Source organism: Garra rufa, chromosome 18 (assembly GCF_049309525.1).
Source record: "Garra rufa chromosome 18, GarRuf1.0, whole genome shotgun sequence".
Taxonomy (NCBI): Eukaryota; Metazoa; Chordata; class Actinopteri; order Cypriniformes; family Cyprinidae; genus Garra; species Garra rufa.
This window is the reverse complement of record NC_133378.1, coordinates 27,012,061-27,026,999: the sequence shown is the minus strand read 5'-3', so window position 1 is coordinate 27,026,999 and position 14,939 is coordinate 27,012,061. Positions and strand designations below refer to the sequence as shown.

Here is a 14,939-nt window from a genome sequence, read left to right as displayed (position 1 = left end):
TAACTACTGTCTCTTGTACTTAAGCCATTTATTATATATTCGAACAGTGGACTGTAATCTTTAGATTGAGGCAGTTTTAGCATTGCAGCAAGCTATTAATCACAAGGCTCAATGTGAGAGTGACCAGATGTCCAATGAGGAAGGGGAAATTGTCCTGATGCCCAGTAGGGGGCGATGTTGGAGAGGCTGGAAGGACAGGCTGACCTCTCTCTAGGACACTGCTGAAAGCACACTGCAGTGTTTACGCCATCGCCTAATGGAATACTGACATTTATAAGAATTCCTTCACACAGACTGCAATGTATATAGGATTCTACCAAGGTATTAAACTAACAGCTGTCATCCAATGTGGTTTAATTAAGTATGTTTTGACATTTGAATATGATTTGATTTCAAATGAAAGACGAGCATACACAGAACTGAACCCTAGCTTCACTTTACATTTATTCGTTTTGTAATATTTTATGCATTTGGCAGGCATTGTATAAAAAATAAAACTATTTATTTTTTATATAATGCCTGCCAAATGCATAAAATAAATGATATAAAAAATATTTTTATTCATTATAATAAATAAGTATATTTATTAATTTAGCAGAACCTTCAAACATTAAATTAGAACTTAAAATAATAATCAGATGTACTTATTCATATATGTGACCCTGGACCACAAAACCAGTCATAAGGGTCCATTTTTGGATGAGCTATTGGAAAATCTGGAATTTGAGGGTGCAAAAAAATCTAAATATAGAGAAAACTGCCTTTAAAGTTGTCCAAATGAAGTTCTTAGCAATGCATATTACCAATCAAAAATTAAGTTTTGATATATTTACGGTAAGAAATGTACAAAATGTCTTCATGGAACATGAAGTTTACTTAATATCCTAATGATTTTTGGCATAAAAGAAAAATCGATAATTTTGACCCATACAGTATATTTTTGGCTATTGCTACAAATATATACACGCTTCTTAAGACTTGTTTTTGTGGTCTAGGTTCACATACTGTATAGTGTTGTTTGAAAGTCATTCTAGTGAATTGTTTATAATGGCCCTCTCTCTGTTGCGCTTAAAACAGTGTTGCCAAGTCCATGGTTTTTCCACAGAATTGGGCTATATTTATACTGCTGCCGTGGGTTTTTTTTAGTCTATGGGTTAAAGTGAAATCCCCCGTTCTCCAGAACATAATTACGACGAAGGTGGGACCTCCTGGAAGCAGGTTTTGACCTTCTGGAACACGATATTGATAGTCATTTCCCCCAGAATGCAATTGACCCTTCTCAGGGGGCTTGATTGACAGGCCATCTGACAAATCATAACACGGAAACCGCCATTTTGTCCAACAAACAAATCAGTAGAGTAGATAAACTTTGGTGGACTTAAACTTGAAAAATGGTGTGTATTGACGTCATTCCGCGGTTGAAACAAAATACGTCTCAACATTTTCATTATTAAAAAAATAAATATGACCTCACGTTATTAATCATGCTTTAGCTTTTTCTGATTTTTCACATCCGTAGCAAGCACTTTGAGAGGTGTTTTGATGTTCTGTGCTTGACCAATTTTGACGAATATGAAAAAATGCATACAAAATCTTGGACTCTGTGTCCAAGGACCTTAAGTCTTCCAGGGATACTTCCTTTACTCTGAGGCTTATTCATTTCACTTTTGGTGTGAGAGGGCCTTTAACAGTTGCCAAAAATATAACTTTTGTTTTTTTGTGTGTTATTAAAAAAACAAATAAACAAGTCTTTTTTTAATTAAGGAGTCACACATTAAAGAACCGCAAAATGGTATTTATTGTTTGAATTTCTTTAAAAAATGCCAACATTTTAAAGCTGAGACTTAAAGCTTGTTTCATACCATAACACACCGACAGACAAGACAGAGCAGGTTACTTCTGGTATGAAACAAGGTCTCAGCTTTAATATGTCATTTTTTAAGAAATTCAAACAATAAATACCATTTGTGGCTTTTTAATGTATCGTGACAGATCCCTCTATTGCCTTGATCAATTGACACTTAAACTGACCGTCTTTTCTTATTTACTTAAAACATGAAATAAACATGAATGGATATCAGAATGTATACACACAATTTTTCAAGTTTAACTTCACAAAAGTTAACCTACTCTCGTGTCTGATTTGTTTGTCGGACATAGTGGCGGATTCAACATTTTGACTGGTCAGATTGCCTGTCAATCAAGCTGTTTGCGAAAGGTCAATTGGGGTGGTTTTGTTACGCAGATCTGGCAACCCTGTTTTGAAAGTATTATTGAGTCTATTGAATCATGTCATCTCAAGAAGTTCTGTCTTTCTTATGTAACTCTGGAAAATGCGATTCATTCTAGTGAATCTGTTAGGCAGAATAGATTAATTAAATCAACAGATTCATAAAATGATTCACACATTCAAGCCACTGTACCAATGTTCAATGTACAGTTCTTAGATAGTTAAATCTTTTTATTTATAGTTTATTTTATTTATTTCTAAAAATATATTATGCCTGATATAACTTTAATGAAGTTATACTTTTGTCTACTACTTGTTTGTGGTTTGTTATAAACTCCCTAAATTATTATTTGCTTTGCTTGGCAAGTTACAGTTTCAAAGTAGCTTCCCCAGCACTTCTTATAAACATGCAATACGTCAGCTGAGCTTGAGTTGTTCCGTCTGGAATTGCATTCATGTTGGAATGCAATGGCCTGATCAAACAGACTTGAAGCTGCAATCTAGTTCAAAGTATTTTTTAAAAACATGTGGGTTTGGCCAAATAATTATTTTGCTGTGTAAATTTCACCAATATCAGATGCTTTTGATCAGCTGTAGATCACAATCTTCCATTCCTTTACAGTCCAGCTGTAATTTGTCTTTAATGTGATTTGGCTTTTACCTGCCTGTCTAAGTCAATGCGCCTGCAGGCACTGAGGCACCTGAATAATTTATACCAAGCAGCTGGTTGTGGCGTGGAAGTGCAGAAAACCTCCCCCAGACACTCGCTTATTCTGCAGAATCAGGAATTTCGGAGGCGTTAAATTGGCCGGCTCGTGCACCAACTTGTTGCATCTCACCTGCAGCCACTTCTTTCTGCATTTCACTCACAAAAGGCTACGTTTATGCGCACGGCTTGCCAATTTTCCTTACTGAGTAATGTAACTCCACGTGGACTTTTGGAGTTGAAATCTTTTGGCTGCATGCACTTTACCTCTGATTACCCCCTCGAAAAACGTAATTCCCGACTTTAATAGCTGGAAGATATCAATCACAAGGCATTATGGGTTTGAATATTTTTTAGAAGTTTTACTAATTAAGCCCGGGTCGCCGCTGTATTGGTTCCACATGTGTTTTAGAAGTATGTGGCAAGAATGAAAGGACCATCATGACGGGGGAGCCGGAGGAGGGCTGAATTCTCCAGCTTGTGCTTTTGATAGAATGAGGGAGTGGAGGGTGATTTGGGGAGTGAGAAAGGAGAAAAAAACAGAGGGAGTGCATGACATTCTTAGTGCATCTGGGCAAAATAAGCAGTCAGTCAGCATGTAGAACAGAAAGAGGAAGGAGATCGTTGAAAGAGAGCACAGGAAAGGACGGCAGAATTTATTATTGGAGTAAACCGGGAACGAAAGGAAAGAAAAGCAAGTGAGAGGCAGAGGAAAATGAAGAGAGAGCATCCAACCAGGAACGTAGTCTTGGCATGCTGTGAAGTGTCAGGAAGGATGGAGGGAGGAATGGAAGGAAGGTGGATGAGATTAAACAACGGAGAACGAGAAACCAAACCATAACGGCAAAAGTGACGACTGATTGTGGAAAAGAAGAGGCAATACTAGGAAGAGAGACATCAATTAATCATAACCTGGAAGAATCGCTCACTGACGTGCCCAGAAGGGGGCACAGACGTGTGTGGATGTTTGAGAATCAGGTGGTGTGGTGGGACAGCTAGGATCCCTTCTGGATGAGTGACATTCTCGCACACACCCTCCCACACACAAACACTAGCTCCCTCATGGAGGATCCAATGCAGCTGCGAGATCCAAGCGCTTCTGAGGATATGAAGGTGAGTGCCCTCCGGCTAGCTCAGGCAGAGACGTAACAAAGCTGGGTACTTTTCTCTGTGTAAAGCGCTGGACGCCGAACAGCTTTCATTAGCTTTGTGGGATGTTTGATCTGGCATTGCACCTTGTTCTGTATTTTGAACACAGTGCATTTTGGGCTTGTGGTATTCGACACGCTGAAACACTCCATGGTGTTAACTGACATGGGATCTTGTATCATTTTTGAATCCAAATTACACTGCTGTTCAAAAGTTTGGGATCAGTACGATTTTAATAATATTGTAAATATTATTACAGCTTAAAATAATGGTTTTCCATCATAATATATTTGAAAATATTATTTATTCCTGTCATGCAAAGCTGAATTTTCAGCATCATTACTCCAGTCTTCAGTGTTACATGATCCTTCAGAGATCATTCTAATATGCTGACTTATTACTTTTAATATCAATGTTGGCAACAGTTGTCCTGTTTAATATTTTTTGGAACCTGTGATCATTTTTTCAGGTTCTTTGATAAATAAAGAGTTAAAAGGAACAGCATTTATTCAAAATAGAAATCTTTTCTAACAATTTATGTCTTTGCTATCACTCTTTTTTAAATCAGTTTAACACATCCTCAGTTATTAAAAGTTTTAATTTCTTTCAAAAAATCAACAAGCTTCAATTAAGCAGCACAACTGTGTCCAACATTGATATAAATCAGCATATTATAATGATTTCTGAAGGATCAAGTGTGACTGAACACTGGAGTAATGATGCTAAAAAATCAGCTTTGCATCACAGGAATAAATGTCATTTTAACATATATTCACACAGGAAACAGTTAATTTACATTGAACTAATATTTAACAATTTTTGATCAAATAAATGCAGCCTAGATGAGCATAAGAAATGTCTTTAAAAAACATTGCTGTATGGATGCATTTCCTCTAACCAGCAATCATTTACTCACCTTTATGCTGTTTTGAAGAATGTTTCGTGTATTTTTGTCCAAACAGTGAAAGTTAATAGGGTCCAAAACAACACTGACTTCAACTGTATAGAAAAAACACTACTTTACAGTATGCTCCACAGAAAAAAATCGACCTGGAACCACATTAGGATGAGTAAATGTTTGCAGGATTTGAATTTGTGCATAAACTATTGCTTTAAGGGGTCATTAAAAGGTCTGTTTTTATAGTGAAAAGAATCTGGCTATTTTTGAACAGTTATTAGTTTGTGGGATGTGGTTTTCCACAGGGAGCATCAGGAGGTCATATGACAGACAGTGTGCTTGCCAAATGGATAAAAGTAACATGTACTGTTAATTGCTCCTGTTGATAATTAGCATAGATGCAGTGTCTGCCAATACCATAAAACAGCATGATAAAATATGACCAATATTTTACACACTGGCCTTTAAAGAAATAGTTCATTAAAAAACTGATCATTTACTGTTGTTCCAAACTTTTATGGCTGATAGAAATGACTGAATATACATTTTCAGTTGAGTTATCTTTCAGCTGTGGTTTGGTGGTTTCCTTAGTTTGATTCTTGAAGCATCATCATAAGCTGTATCATAACATCGACTGCGCTGAAGGACATTTGTTGGGATAGTCATGAGCCAAGATGTCTCTCGTCTGAGAAAGTCAAAGGAATAAATCACCACCAGCAGAAGACCACATCAATGCAGTGCTATTATTACTTCACGATGTGAAGTACTATGGACCAACACCCAGGATTTTATTCTATAGACGTATGTTAACTTCTGTATGCTATTAAATCTTAATTACAAGGGCGTTCTGATGTAAAATGCAGGCAGTAGATTTTAAAAAGGACTTTAAAAGTAGTCTTTTTCTTATAAGAGGCCTTCGCAGAGCTTTGATTTTTTTCCAGTTGGAGCCCCTCCCTCGTCCTGTTTCCTTGCTGAAGCTGTTAGTACTGACAGTTGTATCTATTGATGTGTTTTAGCTGGAGGTGTTCTGATTACCCAGCTAACTGCCAGCTTCACTTAATCCTCTGGAGATTCATGAAGGCGAAGCCATAGAACAACATCATTGTGGCTAATCCAGTGCCTGTCTGACTGATGTGGTGTGGACTTTGCACATGCACCATGGCAGAACAGAAACGAGTTTTAGGGCCAGAGCCAAAAGAGATAAGAGACAAAAATCAGAGGAAGTCCGGTGCAAGGCCTGCTAACTCACAAATGGTGTGCGCTGTCACCCTGAACCACATCTTCTTTCTCTGTATGTGTTTGCTTTTCGTAGGGGGGGGGTTGCCTGGATACGATCCGTTTGAAGATTTTCAAAAATGTTTTTGTTTGACTAAAGAATATTCATTTCAGCCTCTCCCCGTGTTTCCCAGCCAAGAGATGATGTTCCAAACTGGCCCGCCTTACACTATTGTTTTTAGAGGTTGAATCGAAAGCACAACTATTATGGATGTTTTTGAAAGGTTAAACATTTTCGTTCTGTAACTAGCTGTAATTCAAATCAGGCATCACAGTTATTTCCACTTCATTAGTCCAAAAAATGAGTCAGGTTTGTCAGAAGAACAGTGTTGATGAATTTTTTTGTAAATGGAGATTAGCTGCATCATATTGTATGAAATGTTAGGTCTAAATGTTGTCTAAATGTTCAAATGAAATTTAATTGTATCAAGTGAATAATAATGGGAGGAATTATATTACAATAGCGTGGTGAATGCAGACCACAAGGCCAAAGGATTTTTGGACTGCGACCATCAGGCTTTGTGCATTAAGCTAGTCATAAACAGAGGCTTAGCCAATGGCACTATGGGATGCGGTACTTAGGATAGCTAGTTAAATTTATTTTAAAATCTGACCTCTTACATGGTAGACACTGATCTAACAGAAACAATTTAAAGGATTGTGTGTGTGTGTGTGTGTGTGTGTGTGTATTATGCACATAAATACATGCCCCTGGACCACAAAACCAGTCTTAAGTAGCACAGGTATATTTGTAGCAATAGCCAAAAATACATTGTATGGGTCAAAATTATCTTTGTTTTTTTAATGCCAAAAATCATTAGGATATTAAATAAAGATCATGTTCCATTAAGATATTTTGTAAATTTCTTCCCGTAAATATATCAAAACTTAATTATTGATTTGTAATGTGCATTGCTAAGAATTTCATTTGGACAACTTTAAAGGTGATTTTCTCATTTTATAATTAAATTTAGTACTCAGAACAAATAATTATTTAAAAAACTGATGAATAAATAAATATACATTATTAAAATTAACTTAAAGGGACTGTATTGTATAGTTACCCATATATATTTTTTTATATTTAAGTATTTGAATTTTAAATTATATGAAGTTATTACATAATATATTATATTCTAAATTATATATTTGTAATTATATGTGTGGCTTAAAGAATTATTTAAATTATATATTTAATTCATAATAATATTAAGAAAAAATAGTTATTACAAAAAGTATATAAAGAAAATAAATAGAATGTATGAAATAATTATTTTTTTAAAAGTATGTTAACTAAAGGGATCTTATTATAGTGTTACCAACATATTTTTAATATTTAAATTATATTTAATTAGAATTTAATATGTATAACCATATTTAATCCATATATCATCTACAATATTATTAATAATATTTAATCAAATTATGTTTTATATACACTACCAGTCAAAAGATTTTTAAGGTTTTTAAAGAAGTCTCTTCTGCTCACCAAGCCTGCGTTTATTTGATCCAAAGTACAGCAAAAACAGAACATTTTTGAAATATTTTTACTATTTAAAATAACCGTTTTCTATTTGAATTATATTTTAACATGTAATTTATTCCTGTGATCAAAGCTAAATTTTCAGCATCATTACTCCAGTCTTCAGTGTCACATGATCTTATAGAAATCATTCTAATATGCTGATTTGCTGTTCAAGAAACATTTTTTTATTTTGATAATAATTATCAATATTTAACACATGATTCCTTGATAAATAGTAAGATCCAAAGATCAGCATTTATCTAAAATAAAAAAAGCTTGTAATATTATACACTATACCATTTAAAAGCTTGGAGTCAGTATAATGTATTTATATATATTTTTTTTTTTGCGGGGGGGGGGGTAAATTATATAAATTAATACTTTTATTTAGCAAGGATTCTTTAAACTGAGCAAAGGTGATGATAAAGGCATTTATAATGTTACAGAACATTTCTATTTCAGATAAATGCTGTTCTTCTGAACTTTCTATTCATCAAAGAAACCTGAAAAAAATCTACTCAGCTGTTTTCAACATACTAATAATAATAAATGTTTTTTTAGCAGCAAATCAGAATAATACAATGATTTCTGAAGAATCATGTGACTAGAGTAACAATGCAAAAAATTCAGCTTTAAAATCACAAGAATAAATAATTAGATTTGAAAATATATTCAAATAGAAAACAGTTATTTTAAATAGTAAAAATATTTCAAAAACGTTTTTGCTGTGCTTTGAATCAAATAAATGCATGCTTAGTGAGCAGAAGAGACTTAAAAAAAAAACTCTTACCTATATTCTATTCAAGAATGTTTTGTTATGCAGTCTACATGCTTGTTTAGAAATGATTTAGTGTAGTATGACCCCCATAAAGGTAAGTGAGCAATTGAGTAAGTGAGGTTGTCTTCGTTTATTAGCGAAGCCATTGATATTTAGTAACTAAATACAGGGCCGGACAACATTTGTGCTGGAGATTCGCTGCTCACCCTGACTTGATCTCACAGGTGTCCTGACTCTTCACACCATATGGCCGCCCTTAGCCATGTTCTGATGCCACTGTACTGCCACCTAGACCTTTCCATCAACATGATTAATGACCTTGTCTGTCTAATGGTAGTCAGAGCAGAGTTTAGTTTCACACGTCCTTTCTCTTTTCCCTTTCCCTCTTTCTCGTTCTCCTGTTCTGTATTCAGATGGATCCTGTTCAGAAGGCAGTGATCAACCACACCTTTGGAGTCCCACTGGTGAAGACCAAACGGCCAATCATTTCCTGTAATGTCTGCCAGATCCGTTTCAACTCGGAGGTAAGGCATCTGATATTGGACTGTTTGACTTCATGCATGTTGTGCCTTACTCAAATGGCTTAAGTTATTAGACATGAAATCGTAGTGAGTTTTCTATGTAATATGAGTGTTTTGTTTATACTGCTCGGATATTTTGCACACTCTGCTTTCTAGTCCGGAAATAGCCAATGGCAAATCCTCTTTGAAGTACTGTATCCGCAAAGCATGACAGAGTGGAAGCTTACAGCATGAAGTTTTTTTCAATCTTTCGATTATTAAGAAAATCTCTCTCAATATAGTCTTAAGGTATTATTTCCACAAGCAAGAATTTCCGACAAAAACAACGCTCAACTTTTCCATTTCGGACTTGCCACAGTCATTTATTGCAAGATCCGTATCACTCATTTTTACGTTCCAGTATTCCTCGTGCATCAATGAAAGCAATTATGTAAGTTGTTTGTGCACCAAATTGCTGCTACGCTTGTTAAGGGAGAAATTTTAGCCTGAAATATTCAGGGCTGAATTCGGTTGCAGCTGTGGCAGACATTGTGACATGTGTGAGCTTAGTAACAGAGCAGGACCTGGGAGTGCCCCACTAGCCTGCGCTATTTTTACGGACGAGAACTGTAATCATGGGCAGAAAGTGGCTTTCTTGGTGTGAGCCTGTAATCTCGGTCCTCCAGTCGAGCAGATGTATGGCCTTCCTTAAACCACAGCCACAGACGATGAAAGACACCGAGAAGATGGAGAGGCCAAGCCTGCCTGTGGAGACCTGCGAAATTAGCTGTTCGCCCGGCTCGCTTTTAATGATTTACAGGGAGAGCGTTTGAGTCAACTCAGCAATTCTGTGAAACAATTGGACTTAAGAGTTGGACTCGAGGGAGGTGATATTTCATGGAGGTGAAGATTAGATTGAAGTTTTGTACTACAGTTGCTTTCATCATCTAATGTTGCTTTGTTTTGGCTCACAGTAAATATTCTAGACGCTGTAAATTCCACATCCCAAAGTGCCATCCAAAGATGCCTTTAGTTTACAACCCAGTTCATGACCCTCAAGTCAAACGAGCTTGACACATATATAAGCACGCTTGTAAATAATGATGCATGTTGTTCAATAAACCTTAAGCGCTTGACTGCTGATTGGACATCTCTGACCTGATACCTGCAGCTGTCCTGGTTTGTAAAAGATATTCATATACTTTCAACACCCCTGTTTTTACAATGCCTCCCTGCTTGTTATCATTGCATTTAGCTATATGCAAACCTAATGGGGGTAGTTCACCCAAAAATGAAAATTCTTTAATTACTCACCATCATGTTGTTTTAAACCCGCAAGACCTTTGTTCATCTCTGGAACACAAATTAAGATATTTTTGATAAAGTCCAAGAGCTTTTTGACCCTACATACATGCGTTGTGGTACTCTTGTGGTACTCTTGTGGTACTCAGTGGTGTTAGCGAATTACATTGTTGAATAAAGTTGTTATTTTTGTTTTCTTTGCGAATAAAATATAAACCACTGGTGTCACATGGACTATTTTAACAATGTCCATACTACCTTTCCAGGCCTTGAACGTGTCAGTTGTGTTGCTGTCTGTGCAGGGTCAGACAGCTTTAGGATTTCATCTAAGGGTGTGTTCACACTTGTCATGTTTGGTTCGATTAAAACAAACTCTGGTGCGTTTGCTCTGTTAGTGCGGTTCATTTGAGTAAGTGTGAACGCTACCATCCGAACCCTGGTGTGCACCAAATGATAAGTCTCGGTCCGCTTCCAAACAAACTCTGTGCAGTTTGAATGAAATATGAATGCAATACAGACTTCTAAACAAACCAAAAACAGGAAGTAATGACAAGATGCTGTGCTATGCGACATGATTTCACGCAGGGAACAAGCGGTGTATCCAAAACTAAATGGGCAGAGGGCAAATGTGGAGCAACGAGGAGGTAAAGTGCCTTTCATGAGCTCTTTGTGAGTTTGCAGGTAGTGAAAATAAAATCATATACACGGAACAATGAGCGCGCTTAGTCCAGCAAATGGCATTAGGTGTATTCGGCTTAAAGCGGCACTGAGCAGACCGATGAGTGAATGGGTCGAATGCACCTTTTGTTTGGTGTTCGGTGAGTTCCGTCACAAAATATACGTCATTCTACCTGACCAATCAGGTTGTGAACGTATCACTTTGCCTTTAGGTTCGATATCTTTAAGTTCACTGTCAAAAATGCCAGTGTGAACGCTAAGCAGATCAGGACCAAATGTATAAATTTCCTTTTTGGTCAAATGAACCAAATGAACCAAACATGACAAGTGTGAACACACCCTAAAATAGCTTAATTTGTCTTCCGAAGATGAACAAAGGTCTTACTGGTTTGGAAGGGTGAGTAATTAATGACAGAATTTTCATTTTTGTGTGAACTATCCCTTTAAGCAAGCAGCTCTTTCTATGAAAAGGGTACAGTATGGGGGCTGCTTTCTCTTTATTTATTTATTTGTTTGTTAACTAAAAATTTGGTCATTGTTTACTCATTAGAATCTGATGCCACTTTAAACCTGTATGACTTTCTTTCTTTTGTGGAAAATACAAGACTTTTTGAATAATGTTGGTAACCAAACTGTTTTGGTCTCCATTGATTTACAATGTATGAACAAAAAAAGAAACACAAAGACATTTCTCAAATTATCCTGTTATGTTCCACAGAAAAAAGTAATGGGTGGTTCACGCTACACATTTTTTGTCGTTATGACAGTTACTGTGTCAGATTATGCGATTTTGACTCCTAAAATCTTGTTGTGTTGTGAACAAGAAACATGTCAGACTACACATTGCTACCCGACCATTTATCGTTTGCCGTCTTTAAAGATGTGCGCGCTGTCATCGATATGGTGGGACTAGACAGAAATTGCCATGAGCGTAAACAAACAGTGGCTAGCAAACAGCTTATTTTGCTCTGTCTTGTCATCAGAATAAAAACAGAAAAGAAAGAAAACCTGACAGTGGACACAAATCTGGTCTGCATATATGTGACCCTGGACCACAAAACCTTGAGTAGCACGGGTATATTTGTAGCAATAGACAAAACATACATTGTATGGGTTAAAATGATAAATTTGTCTTTTATGCTAAAAATCATTAACTAAATATCATATTCCATCAAGATGTTTTGTAAATTTCCTACCGTAAATATATCAAAACTTAATTTTTGATTAGTTATATGCATTACTAGGAATTTGGACAACTTTAAAAGTGATTTTCTCAATACTTTGATTGTTTTGCACAGATTCCAGATTTTCAGTGAGTTGCATCTATTCGGCCAAATATTGTCCTATCCTAACAAACTATATATCCATGGAAAGCTTTCAGATGATGTATAAATCTCAATTTCAAAAGACTGACCCTTATGACTGGTTTTGGGGTCACAGGGTCACATATGGACTGTCAAAGAGAACTGAGGTAAAGTAGTTTTTATTTGGCTTTTTCACTCGTGCTGTAGTCCCTCAAGGAAGCATCATAAATGCAGAAGTATTGTTGGCGTAGCCCCACAAACATTTCCTCCATTGTAAAACTCCACTTAGCAGGACCGATACCATTGCCTTTCTTTTGTTTCAGCATGTTTAAAAGCATGCACGAAGGCGCTTCTGTGATTCTATTGACCAGTATCACAAATATGATGGAACTTCCAAGAATAAAAAAAAAAAAACTAAAATTAAACATGCTTGTCTTTGGTGGTGCTGTCGTGAAGCGTCACAGACATGGCATCAGTTGTCATCCGCTATGATACACTACACTAGATAAAACGATTGAATCTTGTGATTGTTGTTTTTTACAAATCCTCACAACACTCTTCGCCCAGCAGAATGTGCCAAAATCGGGCTAAAATGGTGTGTTCTGAACCGCAGGGCATGCAGGTTTGAAACAGCTTGAGAGTGGGTAAATGATGACAGAATATCTTCAATGCCCATTTAAATCCCATTAACCTCATTAATCCCACAAATGTTTTTTAAGGATTTTTGTGTTTGAACCCTTTCCAACAATGACTGAATGATTTTCAGATCCATCTTTTCACACTGAGGACAACTGAGCGACTCATATGCAACTGTTTGCAGAAGGTTCAAACGCTCACTGATGCTTCAGAAGGAGACACGATGCATTAAGAGCCAAGGGTGAAAACTTTTGAACAGAATGAAGATGTGTACATTTTTTTTATTTTATTTAGTACAGCCCTACAGAAGCTACAGAAGATACTTAGATGTTTCCCAGAAGACAAAATAAGTTCAATTTAAAATGATATTTAAATCAAAAAGTTTTCTCTTAATGCATTGTGTTTCCTTCTGGAGCATCAGTGAGCATTTGAACCTTCTGTAATAGTTGCATTTGAGTCCCTCAGTTGTCCTCAGTGTGAAAAGATGGATCTCAAAATCATACAGTCATTGTTGAAAAGGGTTCAAGTACACAAAAATGCTAAAAAACCAAAGAATTTGTGGGACTAGAAGGATTTTTCTACAGAATAGCAGGCAGTCACTATCACTATCTCTCTTGTGCACTATATGTAAACGTCTTTTATGTGAAATATCTTATTCAGCTCAGTACTAAATTAAAATAACATGCATTTCTTATGATCCCTCTTATTTTGCTAAAATAATTTACATTTTACAGATTCTGCACAGTGTATGTAAACTTTTGACTTCAACTGTAGTATAAATGCATTAATGCCACCTCTGAGCTACAAAAAGTGTTTTAAAGGATAACTATTGCCAAAATGCAACCTGCTGTTTTTTTTTTTACTGTAAACGAGACAAACTTGTATCTAAAAGCATAATTACGACAAACGAGCCGTTTTTGAGATTGACCGTGATTTCGTTTTGTGGCCAATGGCCGGTGAATGGGAGTACTAAGGGCATAACTTTGAGCGCATCAAAATCGATATTTTTTAGAGTTTACTAAAAAGAAAGGTTTTGAACAACTCACTTTCACTGTTTGGGTTTCCGCTCGCAGCCATCTTGCCAGTCAAGTAATATTAGGCTTATATGAGGCTCTTTTTACAACTAGAAGTTTAATATTGTTTTTCACTTGCGACAAAACAACCAATTAGCCGTGCATTTATATAGAAATATGCTTTAGGAGCTATCCATCCTCGCATTCGGAGATCGACACCTCTTGACTGTCAAGACGGCCGTGAGCGGAAACTCAAACAGTGAAAGTGAGCTGTTCAAAAACTTTCTTTTTAGTAAACTCTGTGTACACAATGTTCTCAATGCTCGAGTTCATGTATAGAGACCCAGGCGATACTTCAAGCAAAGTGTCATGGTGTGTCGAGCCTTCTTAGTGTTGTAAAAATATCGATTTTGATGCGCTCAAAGTTATGCCCTTAGTACTCCCATTCACCGGCCATTGACCACAAAACGAAATCACGGTCAATCTCAAAAACGGCTCGTTTGTCGTAAATATGCTTTTAGATATATGTTTGTCTCGTTTACAATATAAAAAAACAGCCCAGGTTGCATTTTGGCAATAGTTATCCTTTAAGTGTACTGTATCTGTGGAAAGTAGCACACACACACACTCATCATCCCACATGCAAACTCAAACATTCTTTTATCATGGTCCTAACAATTTAAACTCTTGTTTATTTTTAAAGTTGTCAGGCATCAAATCACGTCGTCACATCAGCAGCGAGCGAAAGACAGAAAGATCAAAAGAAAAGACATCAAAGTATGCGAGTTCTGGGGCCTCATTTATAAAGACTTGCGTAGAAACCATCCTTGATTTTATCTAAGAACTTTTCTGATTTGATCGTAAGAGCGATTCAGAGAAACGAACGTACACACGAAATCCATGCGTACGCCAGTCATTCGGTTATAAATCACAAATGATCGTGGA

General features: G+C 36.3%; 1 protein-coding gene across 2 annotated transcripts in view; it reads left to right on the top strand.

Annotated features, from left to right (window-relative positions):
• The window catches only part of znf385a (zinc finger protein 385A), a 106,592-nt gene that overhangs the window by 63,090 nt on the left and 28,563 nt on the right, over positions 1-14,939 (top strand). Inside the window, exons 1-2 of one of the 2 annotated variants that reach the window (XM_073823140.1) lie at positions 3,559-4,049; positions 8,975-9,085. In XM_073823140.1, coding sequence (XP_073679241.1) covers positions 3,948-4,049; positions 8,975-9,085 — 213 coding nt within the window. In that variant the 5' untranslated portion in view covers positions 3,559-3,947. Of the gene's footprint in view, positions 1-3,558; positions 4,050-8,974; positions 9,086-14,939 lie in introns of those variants that run through there. The other variant, XM_073823139.1, reaches the window with a different exon arrangement.